General features: G+C 46.7%; 1 protein-coding gene across 2 annotated transcripts in view; it reads right to left on the bottom strand.

Annotated features, from left to right (window-relative positions):
• Positions 1–820: 820 nt before the first annotated feature.
• The window catches only part of UBE3C (ubiquitin protein ligase E3C), a 120,551-nt gene continuing 98,857 nt past the window's right edge, over positions 821–22,514 (bottom strand). For both annotated transcript variants that reach the window (XM_042976461.1, XM_042976467.1), the window contains 4 exons: positions 19,592–19,780; positions 19,428–19,494; positions 11,965–12,095; positions 821–2,442 (listed from right to left, as the gene is read on the bottom strand). In XM_042976461.1, coding sequence (XP_042832395.1) covers positions 2,272–2,442; positions 11,965–12,095; positions 19,428–19,494; positions 19,592–19,780 — 558 coding nt within the window. In that variant the 3' untranslated portion in view covers positions 821–2,271. The remainder of the gene's footprint in view (positions 2,443–11,964; positions 12,096–19,427; positions 19,495–19,591; positions 19,781–22,514) is intronic.

The following is a 22,514-nucleotide window of genomic DNA, read 5'->3' as shown; positions in this document are numbered from 1 at the left end:
GGTGCCCGGCCGGGCACGCACCCCATGCAAGCCGCGGGGCGGGGGCTTCGCCAGCACCGGGGCAGGATGTGGCGGCCAGAGCCCCGCGCAGCGATGACGCTGCCCTCGGGAGCTTCCACAGGTTACCGGCTGAAATCCACTTGCAGGGACAGCTTGTGAGAAGTGCCTGGCCTAACCCCCCGGGACTCGACGTTCAGGTTCGAGCACGGAGCTACCAGCAGTGCGCACGAAGTACGGCAGAGCAAGGAGAGTGTTGCCTCAGGTACGATTTTTCTCAACAACGTCCTCTTCGGCCCACCAAGAGGCTGGGAAGGTGGCGGTCACTCCCAGGCAGGGGGCTGTGCAGTCAGGTCTCCGGAGGCCGCGGGAAGGGCCGTCACAGGTCCGTCTGCCAGAGCCTCTCTGTGCGTTCCGACGGCAGGCGCTCCTGCGGACTCTACCGGGTTCGCGGGAACGATCACAGGCTGCTGTCACACGGGTCACCTGGCGCCATTCGAACGTCCGTGACAAAACCAGCGCATACTGAGAATCTTGGTCGTTTCAGCAGGGCAGACCACAAGTGATCACAATGACTTCGGTGGACTCCAACACAATCTTGGGGAAAAACATTTAATGCAAATATGTAACCACTGGAACATACAAATAAATAAGTAAGCTCAGAGCAGCTGAGAAAAAAAACCGAAGGAAGTAGAACTGCCCATCCCCCCTCAGTCCCAGATAATCCATTTTCAAAATACGGATAATAAAATATACAAAATAATACGTAAAGAAGATACAGAACATTCACCATAAACCAACCTGAAATAAAAATAAAACCAAGGACAAACCCTAATTATTTTATTTCTGTATATCAAGACTACAAATAGCATTTAAACACTTAATTTATTATTCAAATTACGAAATTATACATTTTGTTTTGATATGGTCATTGTCTTAAAAGTGTCATTCAGTTTCCCCGCATTTAAAAGCATATTGCTAATTCTGGTCACTTCCACAGCACGGCCCCCAGCCCCGGTGACAGGAAATGCTGGGGGGGGGGGGGGGAGTAGCTGCTGGGCCCTCCACGCCCCCCTCCACACTCCCCTCCACGCCCCCACCGCTCCCCTGCTCCCCTGGTCGGGAGGGAGGGCCGCTCTGACGCACTCCGCACTCCGTTTTCAGAGACCGGAATCACCCAGCAACAAGGAAGGTCCCGATAAAGTGCCTTTTTAAGAGAGAGTTACCGACGCCCCTCCCCCCGGCCCGCGTGGGACCGGCCGGTCTTCCTCCAGAAGCAGCACCTTCGAGAAGCGGAGGGCGCAGGGGAGGGCGCAGGCGGCGCATTACCCCACGCATCGGGGGGGGGGGGGGGGGGCGGCGTGCCCCGGGGTAGGAGGGCGGTGGGCCGCGGATGGCCCGGCCACAGCGGGCCACACTGAGTGCAAAGCCGCAGCCGCCCCTTTGGTTCAAGTGACTCCGATGCCAGTGTCTGTTCTCCCCACGTCGCCACTTCTCAGAGGCCACGCGTGCCGTGGGGCCTGGACGAGACCCTCCCCTCTCCCGGGAGCTCTCCCGCCACAGCGTGCAGCCAGGAAGGGAAGAGGGATGAACGTCCCCTCGCACACACCCACACACGGGAGTACCCAAGCCACCACGGTGCGGTCCTCGGTACCCCGAAACAAGCATGCTAGTCCCGTGCAGGGGAATGGCTTAAACAGCACAAATAAAATATTATCACGTTGTGTATTTTCCAGACCTAACCACTTTGGGAAAAGGCAGCAGGAGAGAAAATGCCTTTCGTTTTAACAATTAGGATTGTAAACAATTCAGCCACACGAGAAGCAGCGGGCCCTGAGAGTGACGTCTCCACGTCTCAGACCCCACGTCTCTGCGGACGGAGCACGCGCCGCCCTCCAGGAGCCCCGCCAGGAGCCCCGCCAGGAGCCCCGCCAGCGGAGGGAGGCTCAAGTCCACCAGCAAAGCCAAAGCTTCATCTTTGGTTAATTTCACTGAGTCGCCACTAGTCTTAAAACTGTGCTCTTGTTGGCAAATTACTAACGTAGCCGCATGGCACGTAACCCTTGTTATTCTAAGTTATCTGAAAAGCAGTGTCCGTCTAAGTAAGTGACCGTGACTTACTGGACCATCTAGACAATGGAGGGGGGGGAATGAGGGATGGGGGTACGCGGAGAGCTGCGGGAGCCCGGCCCCAGCGCCCTCGGCGGCCGGGGGGTGCTGCCTGTGCTGCGGGCACCGGTCGGTTCTCTGCAGAGGGTCAGTTCCGGCCTCCGCTCAGCTCAGCTCGAAGCCAGCAGCACATTCGATAGCGTAGAGAAGCTTACTGCGCAGAAGCGTCTCGTCGTAGAACTCGGGCAGCTTCAGCAGGTTCATGCAGGTGCTGGCCGTGGGGAGCCGCTCGAGGTCAGAGCCTCCGTTGTGAATGCAGAATGCGGGGTACAGCTCCTGAAAAGACAGGGGTGCACGAGGCGGCTTTAACAGGCAGGCTGTTGAATGAACGTCTTAAAAAGCACACAAAACTCACCTGCTTCAAACAGTAAAAAGTTGCTGTGGTCACATTTCCCCAAAAGACTTTCGGTGTTTCACCGCACCCCAGACTACACTCCGTGCAGGGAACAGGACGAGAACACTACTCATTCATGGGAAAAATAACCTGTTCGGTAAATAGGGCCTCTAAGGCATTGTGTTTCAGTCTTTTGAAAATCTGTTTAAAATTCAAGAAGCTAAGAGGGTGAAGACTTGAATACAGAGGCCTGTTTGTTTCTGTGGAAATGTGGGAAAGAAGGCACCCGGGGCAGGGAGGGGGTGGGGGGGGGCGGTCTTCTCCAGACCAGCACACTCTGCAGGCAGGCGGGATGGCCATGTGGATGGGGTAACAGAAAACAAGGACCAAATTCACTCAAAAACAAAACAAAACAAAACAAACCCCCAAGAAACAAATTCACTCAAGAGGGGAGAGAAAGGGTTAGGGTGGCTCAGTCGGTTGAGCGTCTGACTCTTGATTTCCGCTCAGGCCATGATCTCAGGGTCGTGGGGTCAAGTCCTGTGTCAGGTCTTCGATGAGCATGGAGCCTGCTTGGGATTCTTCCCCTGCCCACCCCCCACTCTTTCTCTCAAAATAAATACACATTTAAAAAAGGGGGGGGGGACAACGTCTAAATACCAAACGCAAAATGAAACAATGAGCCTGTGCACTGACGGCTTTGTCACGCAGGGAGGCATCATCCCGAGTGTGGTTCCAAAGCCGCGGTCGTGTTACACGTAAGTAGTGCACATGCACAAGGGACTGTAACTGTGCGGTCCTGGGACTCACCAGGAGATGAAGCCAAGGAGAGAACTGAAACCGAGACTATCAGTGGCAAAACAAGATGTAAATATAGAATCAAATATAAGCCGATATTTGAACTGGAAGTCTCAGTTTGAACTTGTGATATATGTTTCTCTTCAGGGGAGAAAACACCATTTCCTAACTGTCCCCTGCAAAGGCCGCAAACAACCCCCACGTGTGACAAGGAACAGACTAAGCACGCAGGTTTGGTCTGTAGGAGCCAGGCCTCCTGGGGGAAATCTGGATTCCGCGTGGAGTCCAGAAGCGCACACGACACGTGTCACCATCTGTCACACCAGAAAGCAAGAAAGCCTCCCCGAACTCCGAGGGTTAAAGGGCCCACCTGAAGGCACCCCCGCCCACAGGAGGGCACTCTAAATATCAAAAAGAATGACAGCAACGGCCTGAAACGCAGAACACGTTAAGGCCCGAGCGTTCACGGTGGTAGTGAGGGAACCAGAGGTATGCCTGCCTGTAGGAGATGTGGGCTCACCCACTCGATATTCCGAACACTGGAAGCTGAAGGGTGATCGTGACTTGTTCACAGGGGAACCAAACAGTTGAAGAGACAAAATAAAGTTTTTCTTTATAGAAAATTCCAGCTAATAAGTGAACAGATGAGGCAGCGGGAACACAGCTGATGCAGCTGTCTCACCCCCGGTTACAGAGTAGATTCCGGGGCGCCCGGGCGGCTCGGCCGCACCCCTACGTTACAGAGTGGATTCAGGGGCACCCGGATGGCTCGGCTGGATGGGCGTCTGACTCGACTTCAGCTCAGGTCGTGATCTCGCGGTTGGTGAGTTCGAACGAGCCCTGCGTCAGGCTCTGGGCCGACAGCACAGCGTGGAGTCTGCTGGGATGCTCCCTCTGCCCCTTCCCCGCTTGCATGTGTGTGTGTGCGTGCTCTTCTCTCTTTCTCTCTCTCTCTCTCTAATAAAGACACACTAAAAAGAAAAAAAAAGCCAGGAATGGATCTAGGGAGTGTCCACAAGTGGCCTCTGTGACAGACGGCCAAACCAGCGACCCCAGGCACGCACGCCGGTCTCAGCACCGCGCACTGCTGACTCCCCGGCACCGGATCCGTGGTGCTCAAGTCGGAAAATGTAGAGTGGACATCAGCTATGCAACGTTACCGCCAAAAGAGGACAACTCAGATCTGGAAGCTGATGAGACCTCTCACGATCCCTAACGAGATGCAGGAGGAACGACCCAGCTCCTCCAGTAATCAGACCACAAAGTACCAGACGAGAGGGAGGCGGACGGCACAGACCAGAAAGAGAAAAGAGCAAAGCCAGGCACCAAGCAAGCACGGCAGACGGCCCGGGGCTTGTTTGTACCGGGAGCACTGACGGTACCAGGGGATTAAGGTGATTATTTTTTAGACCTGATGATGTCACTCTGGTTATTTTTTAAGGCACAGTGTAAACATTCTCATCCTGCTGTCCCAGCTGCCCAGCCCCCGTCCCCTGAGCAGTAATATTTGGGAGTCTTAAGCATTATCCCACAGAAATTAGTGCATATACAAGAAAATATTTTCTCCAAAATCTATAAAGAACTTTTCAAACTTAATACCCCCCAAAACCAAATAATCCAATGAAGAAATGGGCAGAAGACACGAACACTTTTCCAAAGAAGACATCCAGATGGCCAACAGACATAAAAAGATGTTCAACATCACTCATCATCAGGGAAATACCCATCAAACCCACAATGAGATACCCTCTCACACCTGTCAGAATGGCTAAAATCAAAGAAACACGAAAACACAAGAAACAACAGGTGTTGGTGAGGATGTGGAGAAATGGGAACGACGTTACACTGTTGGTGGCAATGCAGATTGGTGCAGCCACTCTGGAAAACAGTGTGGAGGGTCCTCAAAAAGTTAAAAACAGAACTACCCTGCGACCCGGCAATTGCACTAATAGGTATTTATCCAAAGGATACAAAAATACAGATTCGAAAGGGGTACATGCACCCCAACAGCCAAACTATGGAAGCAACCCAAACGCTCACCCACTGATGAATGGATAAAGAAAACGTGGTGTGCACACACACACACACACACACACACACACACACACTGGACTACTACTCAGCCATAAAAAACGAAATCTTGCCATTTGCAACCATGTGGCTGGAGCTAGTGTTTCATGCTAAGAAAAATAAGTCAGTCAGAGAAAGAGGCCATATGACTTCACTCCTGTGTGGAATTTAAGAAACACAACAGATGAACATATGGGAGGGGGAAAGAAAGGAAAACAAAAGAGAAAGGGACACAAACCATAAGAGGCCCTCCACAGTAGAGAACAAACTGATGGGTGGGGGATGGGCTGGATGGGGGATGGGTATAAGGAGGGCACTTGTGCTGAGCACTGGGTGTGGTATGTAAGTGAGGAATCACTGAATTCTACTTTTGAAACCAATATTGCACGGTAAGTTAACTGACTAGAATCTAAATAAAAATTTGAAGGGGCACCTGGGTGGCTCAGTCGGTTAAGCGGCCGACTTCAGCTCAGGTCATGACCTCACAGTCCAGGAGTTCAAGCCCCACGTCGGGCTCTGTGCTGACAGCTGAGAGCCTGGAGCCTGCTTCTGATTCTATGACTCCCTCTCTCTCTCTGCCCCTCCCCTGCTCATGCTCTGTCTCTCTCTGTCTCTCAAAAAATAAATAAACGTTAAAAAAATAAGAATAAATACATAAAAATTTGAAAAAGAAAAAATAGAAAAAAAATTTTTCAGGGTGCCTGGGTGGTCAGTTGGTTAAGCATCTGACTCTTGATCTCAGCTCAGATCTTGATCTTGGGGTCGTGAGTTCAAGGCCCATGTTATTAGGCTTCATGCTGGGTGTGGAGCCTACTTAAAAAATTATTTTCTCCCTCCCCATTTAAAAACTATGAAATGTTGGGCGCCTGGGTGGCTCAGTCGGTTGAGCGTCCGACTTTGGCTCGGGTCATGATCTCCCGGTTTGTGGGTTTGAGCCCCACATCGGGCTCGTGCTGACAGCTCGGAGCCTGGAGCCTGCGTCGGATTGTGTGTCTCCCCCTCTCTCTGCCCCTCCCCTGCGCATGCTCTATGTCTCTCTCTCAATAAATAAACGTCAAAAAAATTAAATAGGTACATAAAAAATATGAAACGTTAACACAATGCGTACGTACAGTGTTGTGTGTAAGTCTTCCCTTGATAATGTGTCTTTACGATCTTTCTCTGTCGATCCAGCTTCCTGCTTCTGAGGCTGCACAGTCTTGCACTAGATGTGTGCAGCAGTTTGTTGACGGGCATTACTTATTTCCTTATTTTTACAAATACTGATGCTGTGAATAAGCACGTGCTTCAGTTATTTCACACCTGTGCAGGCGTATCTGCAGGCTAAACTGATCAGGCAGGCTGAGCGTGAGACCTCTGGAAATGCCAGTCCTTCGCTGGCTACAAATGACCGGGGGCTCCATCCTTCTCTTATACACAGACATTCATTACACATAGGCCGGGCCTTCCGTGTTCTCTTCCAGCGCGGACGCAAAGATGTGCAGACGCTCTTCATCCCAAAAGCCTGAATCTGCTAACTCTCGGGCACGCGTGGCTTTCGCGCTCCATGACTACAGGATTCCAGACACCCGGTGTGCCGCACCCCCTCTGTCCCGGTGCAGAACACGGGGCCCAGAAAACAAAACGGCGGCCTACCCACACGGGTGCCGGGGGAGGGGGCGGGGTTATCCAGAACCAGGGTGGTTTCAGCTCCGGGTCAGTGCCCTTCCTCCCCAGAGCTGGGACAAGAGAGCCCGTGCTTCCGACGCCAGCGCCCAGGCAGACGTACGACCCAGCCCCTGCTCACGCGCACACCCACTGGCACCTTCTCTGAACCCTCCTCTCCAGGCCATGACCCGCGTAACTGTCCGTGAAGGCCAGTCTGGCGCCTACACACCCACACCCCGTGACCTCCACCCCCAGGACTGTATTGTGCACCAGCATTCGCAGACCTGGACGGAGGTTTACGCATGAGGATGGTCCCCACACCAGTAGGAAGGAAGGCTTGTAAACAACTGATGGAACAGAAAGTAAACTGTGGCAAATTCACATGATTGGACATTAGGACGTTTATTAAAAATATTTCAAAGATGACTTAATACGAGGAAAAATGACCCTGATGTAACGCTGAGTGAAAAAAAGGCCTACATGACTGAGTACACAATCAGCTTAAATTATATTTAAGAATTATGGTCAAACAGTATAAAAAATAATTACCTACCAACCACTGTAGTGGAAACGAGCGAGCAAAATTGGAACCGTGTCCCTCCTCTGACGGGGACTCCAGGAGACCATGTCACCCAGCACGACAGGCACCCAACTGGCCCAAATTGCATTCCAGCCGGTTTCATTTCGTTTATATGTTGAATTTAGTGTGTATTTTACGACGTGGGCAAAACCGAGTTAAGAGAACAGCCCGGAGAACACCGAATGGACTTACACGGTTCTTACCAATCAGCCCCTGGACATCTCTCCACTGTTCAATGAAGAACTTCGTTTAGGGAGCCTGGGGGGCTCAGTCGGTTGAGCATCCGACTTCAGCTCAGGTCATGACGTCACGGTCCGTGAGACTGAGCCTCGTGTCGGGCCCTGTGCTGACAGCTTGGCGCCCGGAGCCTGCTTCGGATTGTGTCTCCCTCTCTCTCTGCCCCTCCCCTGCCCCTCCCCTGTCTCTCTCTCTCTCTCTCTCTCTCAAAAATGAATAAACATTAAAAAAAATTTAAGAGGTGCCCGGGTGGCTCAGTCTTTAAGTGTCCGATTGATCTCAGCTCAGGTCATAATCTCACGGTTTGTGAGTTCAGGCCTCACATCAGGCTCTGTGCTGACAGCTCGGAGCCCGGAGCCTGCTTCGGATTCTGTGTCTCCCTCTCTCTCTGCCCTCCCCCACTTGCACTCTGTCTCTCAAAAATAAATAAATGTTAAAAAAAAAAAGGCTTATTTAAACAGTATACGTGGCATACGGTATGTGCTAAAAACCACTGTCTTTTAAAACAATTACAGTTCAAAAAAAATAATAAAACAATTACAGTTCAAAAAAATAATAAAACAGTTACAGTTCATATGCTATTTCAAGTGTCTCATAAAAGTGTCAAAACAGGATCCAAAAGAGAAACAGAAAAGATATTACATTTATTATTTAGCCTTTTGAGTGCATTGAGGACAATAATTTTCTGCAATGCTTGAATAAACTGCGATGAAAGCATCACACGGTGAGATACCAGGGCAGGCGCGGGGAAGGAGGGCGAGCAACGGCCTGGGCGGGAAGAGCTCAAGGGCATTTGGAGTAAAATGTCCCGGTTTGGCTTTCTGTTCAGAATGCTAATTGAATTTCCCACTTGGAGTCTTAAAAGTAAAAAAAAAAAAAAAAAAAAAAAAAAAAAAAAAAAAAAAAAAGAAGTTCTTCACTGCAATCTGAGTCAAGGGCACTATTTCGTGCATTATTAAATAGAGCACAACGGGAATTTGCATTAATTCAGAGTAAGAAAAACCATCAATTTGTTATGTGGCCTGATGGCAACTTAACAACTTTCTACAGCGCCGTGATGACCTTTTTGTCTGTAGCCATCGCACTCATTGAACATATTAAACTTTAATTAGCTTTAGCAAGCGCTGTTCTCCGCCGCTGAGCCGGCGCTAAGGAGTCTCGTGACCTGTAAATCACGCACGTCCGCCTCCGCCTCGCGGTCCTCCACCCGCGGGCCGCCCTCCTCCCCCACCTGAGTCCCGCCAGCCTCTCCGGGCACGCGGCCCAACTGGAGAGCACACACAGCAAGGTGACTTCTTCCAGCTGCGGAGTCTAACTTATGACGGCTGCAAAGATGTTTGAAAACTCTACATTAAATTCTACATTTAATAGGCTTTAGATCATTGAAAAAAATCCAGGATAGGAAGACTGTCTCATAACTTCCACAAGTAACACTCATGTGACAGTGACAACTCAGTTGTGACTGTGTGGGGTCCCCAACAGGGGACAAGAGGGTTTTCGCTATTTGGGATTCAAAAGCCAACATAAAGCCCACACTCCTCCCTCCAGCCTGCAGCGCTCCCACAGGCCTTTTACACAGACTCCCGCACTGGCTGCTAAAATGGCTGGAACCTTCCGAACCTTCCTCTTCCAGCAAGACCCCTAATTTTTACTGGCCTGGGACTAATCAACCAGGCGCTGGCAGAAATCTCTGGGTCCTCCACTCAGTTTTGATGGGAGCAGGTCCTCCAAACTTCCCTTCACGAAAGTAGGTGCTTAATTTTTTTTTTTACCTCTAGGTGTGGGGGCCATTTAGAAACTGGAAGATACTAGAAGCCTGGTTTCTCATAATGAATGTTACCGATAAAACTACGTAACGGTATTACGATCTTCATATGGAGAATTTTGTTTATAGAACTGTTTCCATCACCAGATGATGATACAACTTGGTCCAGTGAACACCCTCTCCGGGGTCCGAGGGGTCCATGCACTTGTGCACCGCCCCCTGCATTCTTCCTGCTCTGTGGGCCCCCACACGCAACAGCCCCACACTCCACGACACGCCCAGGAGGAACCAAGCAGCAAAGACACGTTTCCTTCAGGCTGTCTGCCTGATTTGGTACCTGGTCGGTGCTGGCACATAAGGCCACAGGGCAGGTTCACACAGTTGTTTCGGGGGCAGGGCTTACACGCCGAGTCAGAAGCATCACTCAGTCTTCGTGAATCACTGTTTCGGTGTGTCGCTTGTGCACAGCAGAGTTTTTAAACCCTTTAACACATGGCGTTATTCTGTGTATATTCATTGTTGGAAGGGGTCAGCCTTCTCTCATTAATGTTAAGTGTCTATTTTATGATTCTGAGTGCTGTTTTCTACATCTGGCTACATCTGTTTTCTACATGTGGCTGGTACCGTTTGTCTTGTTTTGGATGCTTGCTTTCTCCCTCTCTGATAATGTGGAAGACAGAAAAGTGATTTTAGTTCTGATGTCACTATTACTCACGAACAGGTTTATCTTCATATCCTAACTCATCACCGCTTCCAAACTGTGAAGTGTCAACGACTCAGGTCCTGTGGACAGTAAGACCACTGTGCTCATGCCCGCCCCTCTCCCATTTCTCCACTTGCTGGCTCCAGCTCTGACCGCACGATGGAGATGCTGTGTGAAGCTACTGATGTCAAGTGTTCTTAAAGATTTTTTATTTTTAAGTTAAAAAAAAAAGTTCATTTGAGAGAGACAGCACGTGAGCAGGGGAGGGGCAGAGACAGAGGGAGAGAGAGAGAATCCCAAGCAGGGTCTGCACTGTCAGTGCAGAGCCCAATGTGGGGCTCGAACTCACAAACCATGAGATCACGACCTGAGCCACAATCAAGAGCTGGACGCTTAACTGACTGAGCCATCCAGGAGCCCCAAAGATTTTTTTATTTTTAAGTCAGCTCTATACCCAACATGGGGCTTGAACTCACAACCCCGAGATCAAGAGTCGCATGCTCTAGACTGAGCCAGCCAGGCGCCCCTAATGATGTTGATTGTTTAAAAACAGCTTGATTGAAGTGCAATTTACATACCAGAAGTTCTCACTTTTCTACACTTTTGAAATAATTTCAAAGTAGACATTTAAAGAAAAGAATAACATAGGTTATTGGAAGGTGCAAGCCTGCCCGGTGTCTCACAGCACGAGCTCATCTGACTGATACCCTTCTGTACTGCACACACACACACATGCGCGCGCACACACACACACACACACACACACACACACACCATTGTGTGTCTTAGACCACTGATGCTGCTTTAACTTACAATGAATAAGGGAAACATACTAACTGTCCCTTAACCAATTTTAATCACTAATATTAAGGTGAATTATATGAAGCAATCATTAATTGTCAGAAATGATAAGTAACAGTGAATAACCAGGGAGAAATATACCACTGACCCATGAACGATACTGGTCTGAACTGCATGAATCCACTTCTATGCAGATTGTTTTCAATAAATACAGATCAGTACTACAAAGGTATCTTATCTTTTCTTACGATTTAAAATTTTCTTTTCTCTGGTGTACTATATAGTAAGTGTACGATGTATAATATATATGAGACACGCGTTAATTGGCCATTTGTTATTGGTAAGGCTTCTCGTCAACAGCAGCCTATTTAGTAGTTAAGTTTTTGAAGAGTCAGAAATTATCCATGGGTTTTCTATTGCATGGGGGGCGTCAGTGCCCCCAACCCCGTGTTATTCAAAGGTCAGGTGCACTTTTACTCATACCTTATTCTTCCCAAATACACTACATCAACGTTTTTAGCTCGTGTTTCCTTCAGTAGGAAAACCAGCTTACGATGCATCACAGATGTAGGACACGGGTCATTCATATTCCAGTGAGCCCACCAGCCTGCAGGGCCTGTCCACGGGCCATCATGATCACGCCCACCACATCAACAGGTCAACCCTGGGCCCAGCACCTTCATATACAGTAACGGCCAATCCTTAGTTGATCTGGCTGAAACACCTACTAATGTAACAACACCCCGGAATCTGGGGTTATAAAAGCACTACGCTGCCCGGAAAACAAAGGACAGATGGGGTCTGCTGGCCGTCCTCGTTGGTTACAAGTTGGAGCTCAAAGCACATGGCACAGAAGCCCTTACCTTAAACCCCAAGAGAGGGGGTCGGGAGCAGCTGGTTACAAACTTGAGCAGTTTGCGCTTCTCTTCATCCGTGAATCCTTCCACAACTCTCCAAAAGACTTTGATCACAGGATGGTCAGCAGAATAGCCTCCTAGGACAACGGGAATAAATGTTTTACTAAAAACAAGGTAATTGCAAAAGGAGGATTCTCCCAGAAACAGCAGAGCAACAGAATGCTAAGAGTGATCCACCTTCGTCCGCCCGCTACAGTGATGGGCGCTGGCTTGTGGCTGGAAGCCAGCTCTAGAGACACCCTTCTTTTCCTCCACGTATGTTCCATGCCTGACATGGGGCTTGAACTCACAACCCTGACTCAAGCCTGAGCCAGCCAGGAGCAGGAGCCCCTGGAGACCCCGTTCATTCTGCTCCTGGGAGATGATGGACGAGTACATGAGGGGACAGAAACCTCCGGAAGGCCCAAATACCAAAGGCCAGAATGGGAAACACCCCACCCCCCTGAGATGGGCCCTGGCTGCAAAGGCCTGGGTTCTGACTCCTCTGCGGGTTGAAAACCCACCTCCCCTGAGCAGCAGACCCTAACTAACAAAGGATTTACACAAGAGTCACAGACCTGAAAACAGCACACTCTGGGGTTTTTATTTCTAATAGAGATAGTTACTTGGCCGACATGATCTTAGGGTCTAAATTCATTTTATCACCCGCCCTTGTGACAAGAAGGCACAGACCATGGCTACCAACCCACCCCAGCCCACGATTAGACCACTATTCTTAAGTGTACTATCTGCTACTTACAGCTTTTAATCTAGCTAAGTGCTTCCTAAAACTGAAATAATTGCTATATATTGTTCCCTCATTGTTAATATACTACAGAAATAACATCGATAAAATATCTTAAGTGCATTAATTGGCACCAAAATGAATATGATAATATTTTAAAACCTATTTACTGGAATAGCTAAGATCATTAAAGGTACAAGCTTCCAGTGCAGACAGGGTAATGCAAAACAACCCAAGACAATTTCTTGGCAAAGAAGAGGTTGCATTGATTTCATTTTTTTAAACTTATGACTTGATAGTGTGGACAAAGTGACCTTAGGTATTATGTGCCTTTACATAAACATTAGAGTTCAAATTTCCAGCAACAGAAATTAATTGTAAAGAGATACATCCATATATTTATATACATATGAACATGAACATATTTACATAAATATATACATATTCATCTATGTAAACGTGTCCACAAATTTAGTTTTACAACCATGTCCACAATCTACTTCTGGAACATTCCCATTTCCTCAAAGGAATCCCATGGCCCACTACAGACAGCCACCGTCCGCCCTGTCTCTGTAGGCGTGCTCTTAGCGATGGCTCATCTACACGGGAGCACCAACCATGCTCCGTTTCCATTACCCCGTCAGAGCTACCTTGGAAGAAAGCTTAGGAAATGGCACTTGGAGGACAGAGAGGTCTGGGTAGACTGTGGTAAAATACCTGACATAAATTTCACCATTTAAGCAAACATTTTTTAAGTGTACAACTCAGTGACATTAATTACATACATAGTGTTGTGCAAGCACCTAAGTCCAACCAAAATGTCATCACCCCAAACAGAAACTCTACTGGGCAGCAAGTCCCCATTCCCCTCCCCCAGCCCCAGTGACCTCTAACCTACTTTCAGAGTCCAGGAATTTGCCTATTCTAGGTATTTCATTGAAGCTGAATCATACAACAGATGCCCCTTTTGTGTCTGGCTTATTTCACTTAGCATCGTGTTTTCAAGATTCATCCCTATTATAACTTTTCAAACTTCGCTCCTTTTTAAGACTTCCTAATACCCCACTGTATGGATGTGTTTACCGATTCATCTGTAGATGGGCATTTGGTTGTTTCGCCTTTTGGCTACCGTGAATAATGCTGTATGAACATGCATGTGCAAACAGGCTTCAGTCCCTGCTTGCAGTTCCTCTGCGTCTGTACTTAAGAGTAGAATTGCTGGGTCATATGGTAATTCTATGTTTAGCTATCTGGGGTGCCACCAAACCATTCTCCATAGTGGCTTTTTTTACATTCCCGCCAGCAACGAACAAGGGTTCCAATTTCTCCATATCCTTGCCAACACTTGTTTTCTGTATGCGTGCACATGTGTTTGTATGTGCTTAATAATAGTCCTCTTGATGGATGTGAAGGGTATTTCAATATTGTTCCGATTTGCATTTCCCTAGTGATTAGTGATATTGAACACCTTTTTGAGATTACTGGTTGTTTGCATATCTTCTTTGGAGAAATGTCGATTCGAGTCCTTTGCCCATTCTTGAATTGCTTTGTCTTTTTGTTGCTGAGTAGAAGAGTTCTTTATATATTCTGGACACACATATATATTTCTTCTGCAGATTTTCTCTCCTTCTGTAAGGTTCGTCTTTTAATTTTCTTGATAATGTCTTTTGATGTACAAAGTTTGTGATTTTGATAAAGTCCAATTTATATATATATATAATATATATATATATATTATATATATAGTTGTTGCTCATGCTTTTGGTATCATATCTAAGAATCCAATGCCAAATCTAAGGTCATGAAGACTTACCGGTGTTCTCCTAGGACTTTTATGGTTTTAGCTCCCACATCAAGGCTGTTGATCATTTTGGGTTCGTTTTTATGTACAGTATGAGGTAGGAGTATAGCCTCATTGTTTTGTAAAATTCCAGGTGTTCTGCATTTAACTTTTTAAATCACTGTAAACTTTTTCAGAGAGGCTCTACTATTTTCCATTTCTCTCCGTGAAGAGGGTTCCAACTTCTCCATGTACTCCCTAACACTTGGTACCGTCTCTTCTTGATTATAGTCTTTCTAGTGGGTGTGTAGTAATATCTCAAGGATTTGATTTCTATTTCTCTAATGATTACTAGTGTTAAACACCTGTTCATGCGCTTATTTGCTTACGGGCCATTTATATGTATCTTCAGATATATATAAACCCCAAAACCTGGGGGTTTTTTTGGCCATGTTTTTAAATTCGATTGTTTGTCTTACTGAGCTGTGTTCTTTATATATCTACAGTAGACACAGTCCACTGTTACATGTATTACTTGAAAATATTTTCTCCCCATCTGTGGCTTATCTTTCATTTTCTTAATAGTAATTTTTGAAGCACAAAAGCTTTAATGTTGAGGAAGTCCAATTTTCTATCAATTTCTTTTTCCTGGATCATGCTCTTGGTGTACAATCAAAAACTGTGCCTAATCCAAAAGTCATGCAGATTTTCTGCTTTATGTTCTTTTTGAAGTTTTATAGTTTTGGTTTTTACCTATTGGCCTCTGATCCTGTTGAGCTAATTTGCACATACGGTGGCGTGAGGTAAAGGTCTAAGCTCATTTTTTCCCACGTGGATGCTGTCCCAGGGCTATTGTATCATCAAGTGAATTGTCAACTGACCGTAAATATGAGGATTCGTTTCCGAACTCCTGATTATGTTCCATTGATCAACAAGCCTATCCTTGTGCCAATACTACAATGCTTTGATTACTGTGGCTTTAGAGTAAGTTTTAAATCAGAGTATAAGTCCTATAACTTTGTTCTCGTACAAAATTATCTTGGCTATGTTAGGACCTTTACATTTCCAAATGAATTTAAAATCAGCCCGTCGATTTCTATAAAATGACTGCTGGGATTTTGGTAGGGGTTGCGCTGAATTTGTGGATTAATTTGAAGAGAACTACATCCTGACATACAGAGTCCTCTGACCATGAAAATGGACCATCCCCCCCCCCACCCCCCCAATTTGGTCTTCAATTTCTCTCAGCAGTGTTTTTACAGTTTTCGGCATACAAGTCTTGCACGTACACTTGCTTTGCTAATTTTGTATTTTATTCTTTGTGATGTTACTAGGAATGGAACTGTTTAATTCCATTCTGGGTCTGCACATAAACACAAAATTGGTTTGTGTGTACTGATCTGTGCTGCCACCTACTGAAACTGTTTCTTAATTCTAGTTGGGTTTTTTTTGTCATGCTATTTGTGAAAAAAGTCTTACTTCTTTCACTGCTCCTTTCCAAGCTGAAACTTCCCTCCCTCCCTCCCTCCCTCCGCCTTACTGCACGAGCTAGGAAGCCCAGTCATGTGCCTCGGCCGCGGGCAGGAAGCATGTAGACCCTCGCCACCGTGTGCGGACGCTGTGCGCGTCCTGAATTGGGCTGGGAAAGCTCCCCCCTGTTCCCAGTTTCCTACGAGTTTTTAGTCCTCATTGGGCAGGAGATGCTTAGATGCTGAAGAGAATAACTTGCTTTTCTCTCCTTCCTTCTGCACCTGCCGACACGGCCGGGCCGGTTCTGTTCCCGTGCCAGCAACACCACATGTCCCATTAATACACTGTCACATGTTAAATTAACCTCGCATTCATGGGATAGAAGCTACTCAGCGGCCGGACTCAGCTTGCTAATATTTGGAGGAGTTTGCATCTATGTCCCTAAGGGATATTAATCTATAATTTCCTTTCCTTGGGTTATTTTTGTTTGCTTTTGACATCACGCTAATACTGATCTTTGAGGAGAGAAAGCCTCTCTTTACTCAGCTGTAGCTGGAACTCATGTACAGGATGTTTTTAAGGCTTAAATACTGTTCTGAAAGAAATATTCATTTCGTAATATTTAGAAAAAAGAGAAGTACAATGAAAAAAATTGCCTGTAATTTCATTGATTGTAAATGACTGTCATTTTGTGAAAATGAAATGACTTAATTTATTTATTCTTATTAAAAATTTTTTTAATGTTAATTTATTATTTTTGAGAGAGACAAGGTGCAAGCAGGGGAGGGGCACAGAGAGAGGGAGACACAGAATCTACAACAGGCTCCAGGCTCTGAGCTGTCAGCACAGAGCCCGACGCGGGGCTCGAACTCACGGACCGTGAGATCATGACCTGAGCCGAAGTCGGCCGCTTAACCGACTGAGCCACCCAGGCACCGCTTATTTTTCATTTTGTTAAATAAGCTCCAAGCCCAACGTGGGGCTTGAACTCATGACCCTGAAATCAGGAGTGGCAAGCTCCACTCACTGAGCCGGCCAGGCACCCCGAAACTGAAATGACTTTAAAGTTTTCTTGGCTGTAGAAAGTAAATGATGTAGGACATAATAGATAATAAAGAAAGGGAAATAAAATTTTAAAACAAGCAGAAATGACTAATCATCTCACAACCACTGCGTGTTTTTGCTCACATCTTATCAATTTCATCTTTAAAGATGTGACGTCGCATGGAGTGCACTGTTTCATCACCGGGTTTATTTAAGGCGATGTTTTAAATTTCCTAAGATACATAAAATATTTTTTAATATTCTATATACATATTAAGTAATCTCTACACCCACGTTGGGTGTGAAGCCTACTTAAAACTCAACAAACAAATCAATAAAATAAACTCCATTCAGGTAATAAAGATAAGAATAAATGGCTCACAACCGTAGGTTTTTTACAGTATGTATTTAAGATTTGGAGAGTTTTCCATAGGTGAGAAAAAAGACTGGAAGGGTAGAATTATCCTCAACCAAACTAAAAAATGTGTGCCACTTCCTAACTTGTCACATTTCCCCTGTGTACCCTATGCGTTCAAATTCCATCCCCCCAAATCTTCATACCCTTCAATAAGCAGTGTAACTTCTGGGTTTCTCTCATTAAAAACACAGAAATATGCACAAAGTTGTTTATTATAGTAGGAGGTTAAATAAATCACATATATCCAAAAATGAACTACTGGGACCTCATCAAAATAAAAGCTTCTGCACAGAGAAGGAAACAATCAGCAAAACTAAAAGGCAACCGACAGAATGGGAGAAGATATTTGTAAATGACATATCAGATAAAGGGTTAGTATCCGAAATCTACAAAGAACTTATCAAACTCAACACCCAAAAAACAAACAATCCAGTGAAAAAATGGGCAGAAGACATGAACAGACACTTCCCCAAAGACATCCAGATAGCCGACACATGAAAAAATGCTCAACATCACTCATCATCAAGGAAATACAAATCAAAACCACAATGAGATATCACCTCACACCTGTCAGAATGGCTCACATTAACAACTCAGGCAACAACAGATGTTGGCGAGGATGCGGAGAAAGAGTATCTCTTTTGCATTTTTGGTGGGAATGCAAGCTCGTGCAGCCACTCTGGAAAACAGTGGAGGTTTCTCAAAAAACTAAAAAGAGAACTACCCTATGACCCAGCAATTGTACTACTAGGCATTTATCCACGGATACAGGTGTGGTGTTTTGAAGGGACACATGCACCCCCATGTTTATAGCAGCACTATCAACAATAGCCAAAGGATGGAAAGAGCCCAAATGTCCACCGATGGATGAATGGATAAAGATGTGGTATATACACACAATGGAGTATTACTTGGCAATCAAAAAGAATGAAATCTTGCCATTTGCAACTACGTGGATGGAACTGGAGGGTATTATACTGAGCGAAATTAGTCAGAGAAAGACAAAAATCATATGACTTCACTCATATGAGAACTCTAATGAACGTAAGGGAAGGGAAACAAAGATAATATAAAAACAGGGAGGGGGCAAAACATCAGAGATTCTTCAATATGGAGAACAAACAGAGGGTTACTGGAGGGGGGATGGGCTAAATGGGGAAGGGGCATTAAGGAATCTAGTCCTGAAAGCATTGTTGCACTATATGCTAATTTGGATATAAATTTAAAAAAAAAATTAAAAGAAAAAAAAAATAAATCACTACATATGTATCTAATATCGAAAATTAATTGCAAGAAGAATAACAGCTTGGAAATATCTTTTTTATTTCTGGTGCTAAACAAACAATGTATACTATAAATGACGTATCACTATAAACAAGAATTATACGCTATGATTAAGAAAAACTCGCCAAAATAACAATGATTGTTTTAAGGATGCTTTTTTTCTCTTCACTGTTCTTAAATACACGAGATTAATTTTAAAAAACTTACAAATACCCAAAAGATACACCAATTCGATCTTTGAACAATCTCATTACGGTTTTGTTATTTCTCTGACAACTAATGTTTCTGCGCATCTTTCTATGTGCTCATTGGCCATCTGTATATGTTCCTTTCGGTTTTTCATTTTCTTGAAGAGCAGAAACTTTTAATTTAATAAAAAAGTAAATAGGGGCACCTGGGAGGCTCAGGTTAAGTGTCCCACTTTGGCTCTGGTCATGATCTCGTGGTCTGTGGGTTCAAGCCCCACATCGGGCTCTGTGCTGATAGCTCAGGGCCCGGAGCCTGCTTCGGATACCGTGTCTCCCTCTCTCTCTCTGCCCTCCCCGCTCATGCTCTGTCTCTCTCTCTCTCCCCCGCTCATGCTCTCTCTCTCTCTCAAAAATAAACAAATATTAAAAAAAAAAAAAAATTAGTTTAGAAACATCATCTGGAACATTTTCAGGAACAAATAACTAGTATTGACAACATACCTGAATAGTTTGTAAAGGATTTTAGGTCCTCAAGACTTATGGGAACTTGTGCACCAGAAATCAATACCTGCCAAAGAAAAAGCAAAAAGGCCAATTTGTAAAATTTGAGACAGATTTCAAGAACGCCTTCTCGCGTCACGAGACAAGTGCGGCTCCAGAAGTACCTGAATCTCCTGCTGGTCAAACATCCGCAGCCACTCCAGGTTCAGCACGTTGGCCAGGCCCTGCCGGAAAGCCAGGCAGTGCTGGCGGATCTGGCGGTTCAGTCTGTAGTCCGCTACGAGGTGGATATACGCGATCCTGTTGGCGCTGGTGACAGGGATGTCTTTTCCACCAAATTTTAGTTCAACTACCTGTGAACGTTAAAATCGGGGTCTGAAAATCCCAAGTATGACTAGAGTGAAACAATTTCTTCAAAGACACTTGCCGGTGCTGCTGCGTCGCGAGAATAAAAGCTGGGCGCCTGGGGCGCCCCAGTCTGCGTCGGCGCAGACGCCGCTCTCGTGGGACTCTCCGAAGCCCGGCATCTCACCGTTTCAGATCAGCAGCCACCAACGCCTTCTCCAAAGCACTAAGGAATGACGCGACAATGTAATCGTGGCAACTTCGTTCTCAAAAATTAGGAATCGCGAAGGGCAAAGGTATGAACCAAAAAATGAACTTAAATCAAAAGCGATTCAATCTGGAGAAAATACAGCTTAAGGAATGAAGGTTGCAGTAGAATAATTGTTCATATTTGTACAAACAGCACGTTCTTCTCTTTGTATTTCCATCATGTTGGTACTATGAAGTACCCTATTTTTTTAGAAAAGATTTTATTTTTAAATAATCTCTACACGAACATGGGGCTCGAACCTATAACCCCAAGATCGAGCGTCGCACGTTCCACCGACTGAGCCAGCCGGGCACCCCTGAAGTATTTTAAATGTGACTCAGAGGACAGTGGCAACATCAGAGGTAACAGACCAGCGCGTTCCCGCGTATCTGAACTGAATTCCCAAGAACGAGTGGTTACCGTCACGCGGGCACATCACAAAACCTGCAGGTCCGGCACACGGTCATTCGCGGACGCGCCAGGCGGGGGCAGAGGCCGGGCGCCGGCTCGCCCGCCCACTGCAACGGACACCCATGAGTCCGCTGGGCCCCCGAACCGCTCTCGCCGTTGGCACAGTGGTGGTATTTTCAATAGCGTCTCACACACCAGAGGGGACGACAGAACACCAGACGATCACGAACGCGCAGGCCCGAACGCGCCTTCTAAGTTCCTCGTTTCCTAGCACTTAAACGGGAGAAACGCACTCTCAGGTGCATCCGGATGACGGGGAAACAGCGAATCCACCGTAAGTGAACGAAGACATTCCAGAGCCACCGCGGAGGCGGCCCCCCTCCGGGGCAGACACGGCACCCCCTGCTCACGTTCCTCCACCGCCTGCGCTTCTCCTGGGACCCGTCACGTTCCATGCGGATGGAGGACGGTGGCACGTCACCCCGGTGTCTCACCACTTGGCACAAAGGCCATTTAAAAATCTGCTGAAGATGATAAACTCGTCCCGTGCCTGACGGCCCCACGACCACCTCACTGGGTTTGCTTTTCCCAGATGGCACGTTCTAGGTGACGCCCCCCTTCTCACTGATTCCCGTTCTCCGCGCTCCGCACTCACGTCTCCCGCACGTCTCCAGCCGGGGACAGGCCACGACGCCTCCCGTGCTCGCCGTCCGCTGGCAGGCCATCTGTGACCCGGGCCCCAGGAGCTCGCTGCTCTGTTTTCATCTCAAAATCCCACCCGTTCCTTTAAGAGGACTGCCAACAGGTAATAAGCGAGGGTGTACTGAGTGACTCGAAGACAAAGGACCCACGAAACCATCAGTTGAAGGACTCCCAAGCCCCAGCAGCCCTGCCTGATGGGACGGCCATGACCTTTCCAGTGACTCTCTGGGCTACACCCACACAACTTCCCACGTTCCACACCGTGTCCGGCTGCCCTAGGATCTCAGGTCTGAGGGCATATTTAAAGCTTTCAATCTGGAACCAGAGCAGCTCTTACAGCCAGAGCTATCTCCCCGCTTCAGAATGTCTGCATTCACGGCGTGGCTGTGTGCACGGGATCCCCCCCCCCCCCCCGCCCCGCCTCCCTCCCTCCCTCACCGGAGCGGACGGGGCCTCACTCACTCACTCACTCACTCACTCACTCACCAGAACAGCTCATTTTATCCTCAGCGCAGCGGACGCACCCTCTGAAAATGAGGACGGGCCTCTAGGACTTGCCCAAGGCCACAGCACAGCTGCAAAGCCAGGGCTTCAACAGGGTCCTGGGACTCAGGTTCACGCTCTCCCACGTTACAGACGCCCATGCCGGGTCCACGTTAAGCCCCGAGTGCCCGCTCGGGAGAGCTCTGGGTACAGGTTAGCAGGCTGAAGTCTCACGTTCGTTTTCCAGCAGGCTAACAAACAGCCGGACTGATTATACCAAAGGAAACAAATTGGGGAGGAACACTATTATTTGAAAAGGGAAGATTAATTAACATAACCTGCCAAAGTAATGAAGTAGCTGCATATTACAAATCTTTAACTCGCAGTATTTTATAAATGGAAACCTGTATGAAGGCCCATGTTTTTATATCCATCTCCATGGGAATCCATAAGATACCCCCAAATTAGCTGCTTTACCAGTGACTTTCTAAATTTTTCTCATTTGACTCTTTAGTATAATTATTCTTATGCACTGTCATCTATAATCTCTTTATCCAGTGGGAATTTCTATGAGTAATTGGAACATCTTAACTTCACACTTTTGCTTTTAATAGATTCCAATATTATCAGTGGTGCTTTAATGGAACTCTTACAAATGCGACATTTCACTATTACCACCTATTTCAGAAGGAAAAATGGGAAATACTCCCATTAGCAAAGGCCGTGGACAGGTCATCATAAAACTGACTGCCCTAGCACTTTTATTTCGTTTTTAAATCATGCCACCAGGTGCAGGGAGACAAGAGTAGCCAGCAGCATTGACATCTGTATGTTCGAGGTTTCCTTATGCTGATAAAAAAACCCCCTCTTTAAAAAAAATCTGAATTCTGCAGGTT

The sequence above is a fragment of the Panthera tigris genome, chromosome A2 (genome assembly GCF_018350195.1).
Source record: "Panthera tigris isolate Pti1 chromosome A2, P.tigris_Pti1_mat1.1, whole genome shotgun sequence".
Taxonomy (NCBI): Eukaryota; Metazoa; Chordata; class Mammalia; order Carnivora; family Felidae; genus Panthera; species Panthera tigris.
Note: the sequence above shows the minus strand (reverse complement) of the source record. Positions and strands in the feature narration are given on the sequence as shown.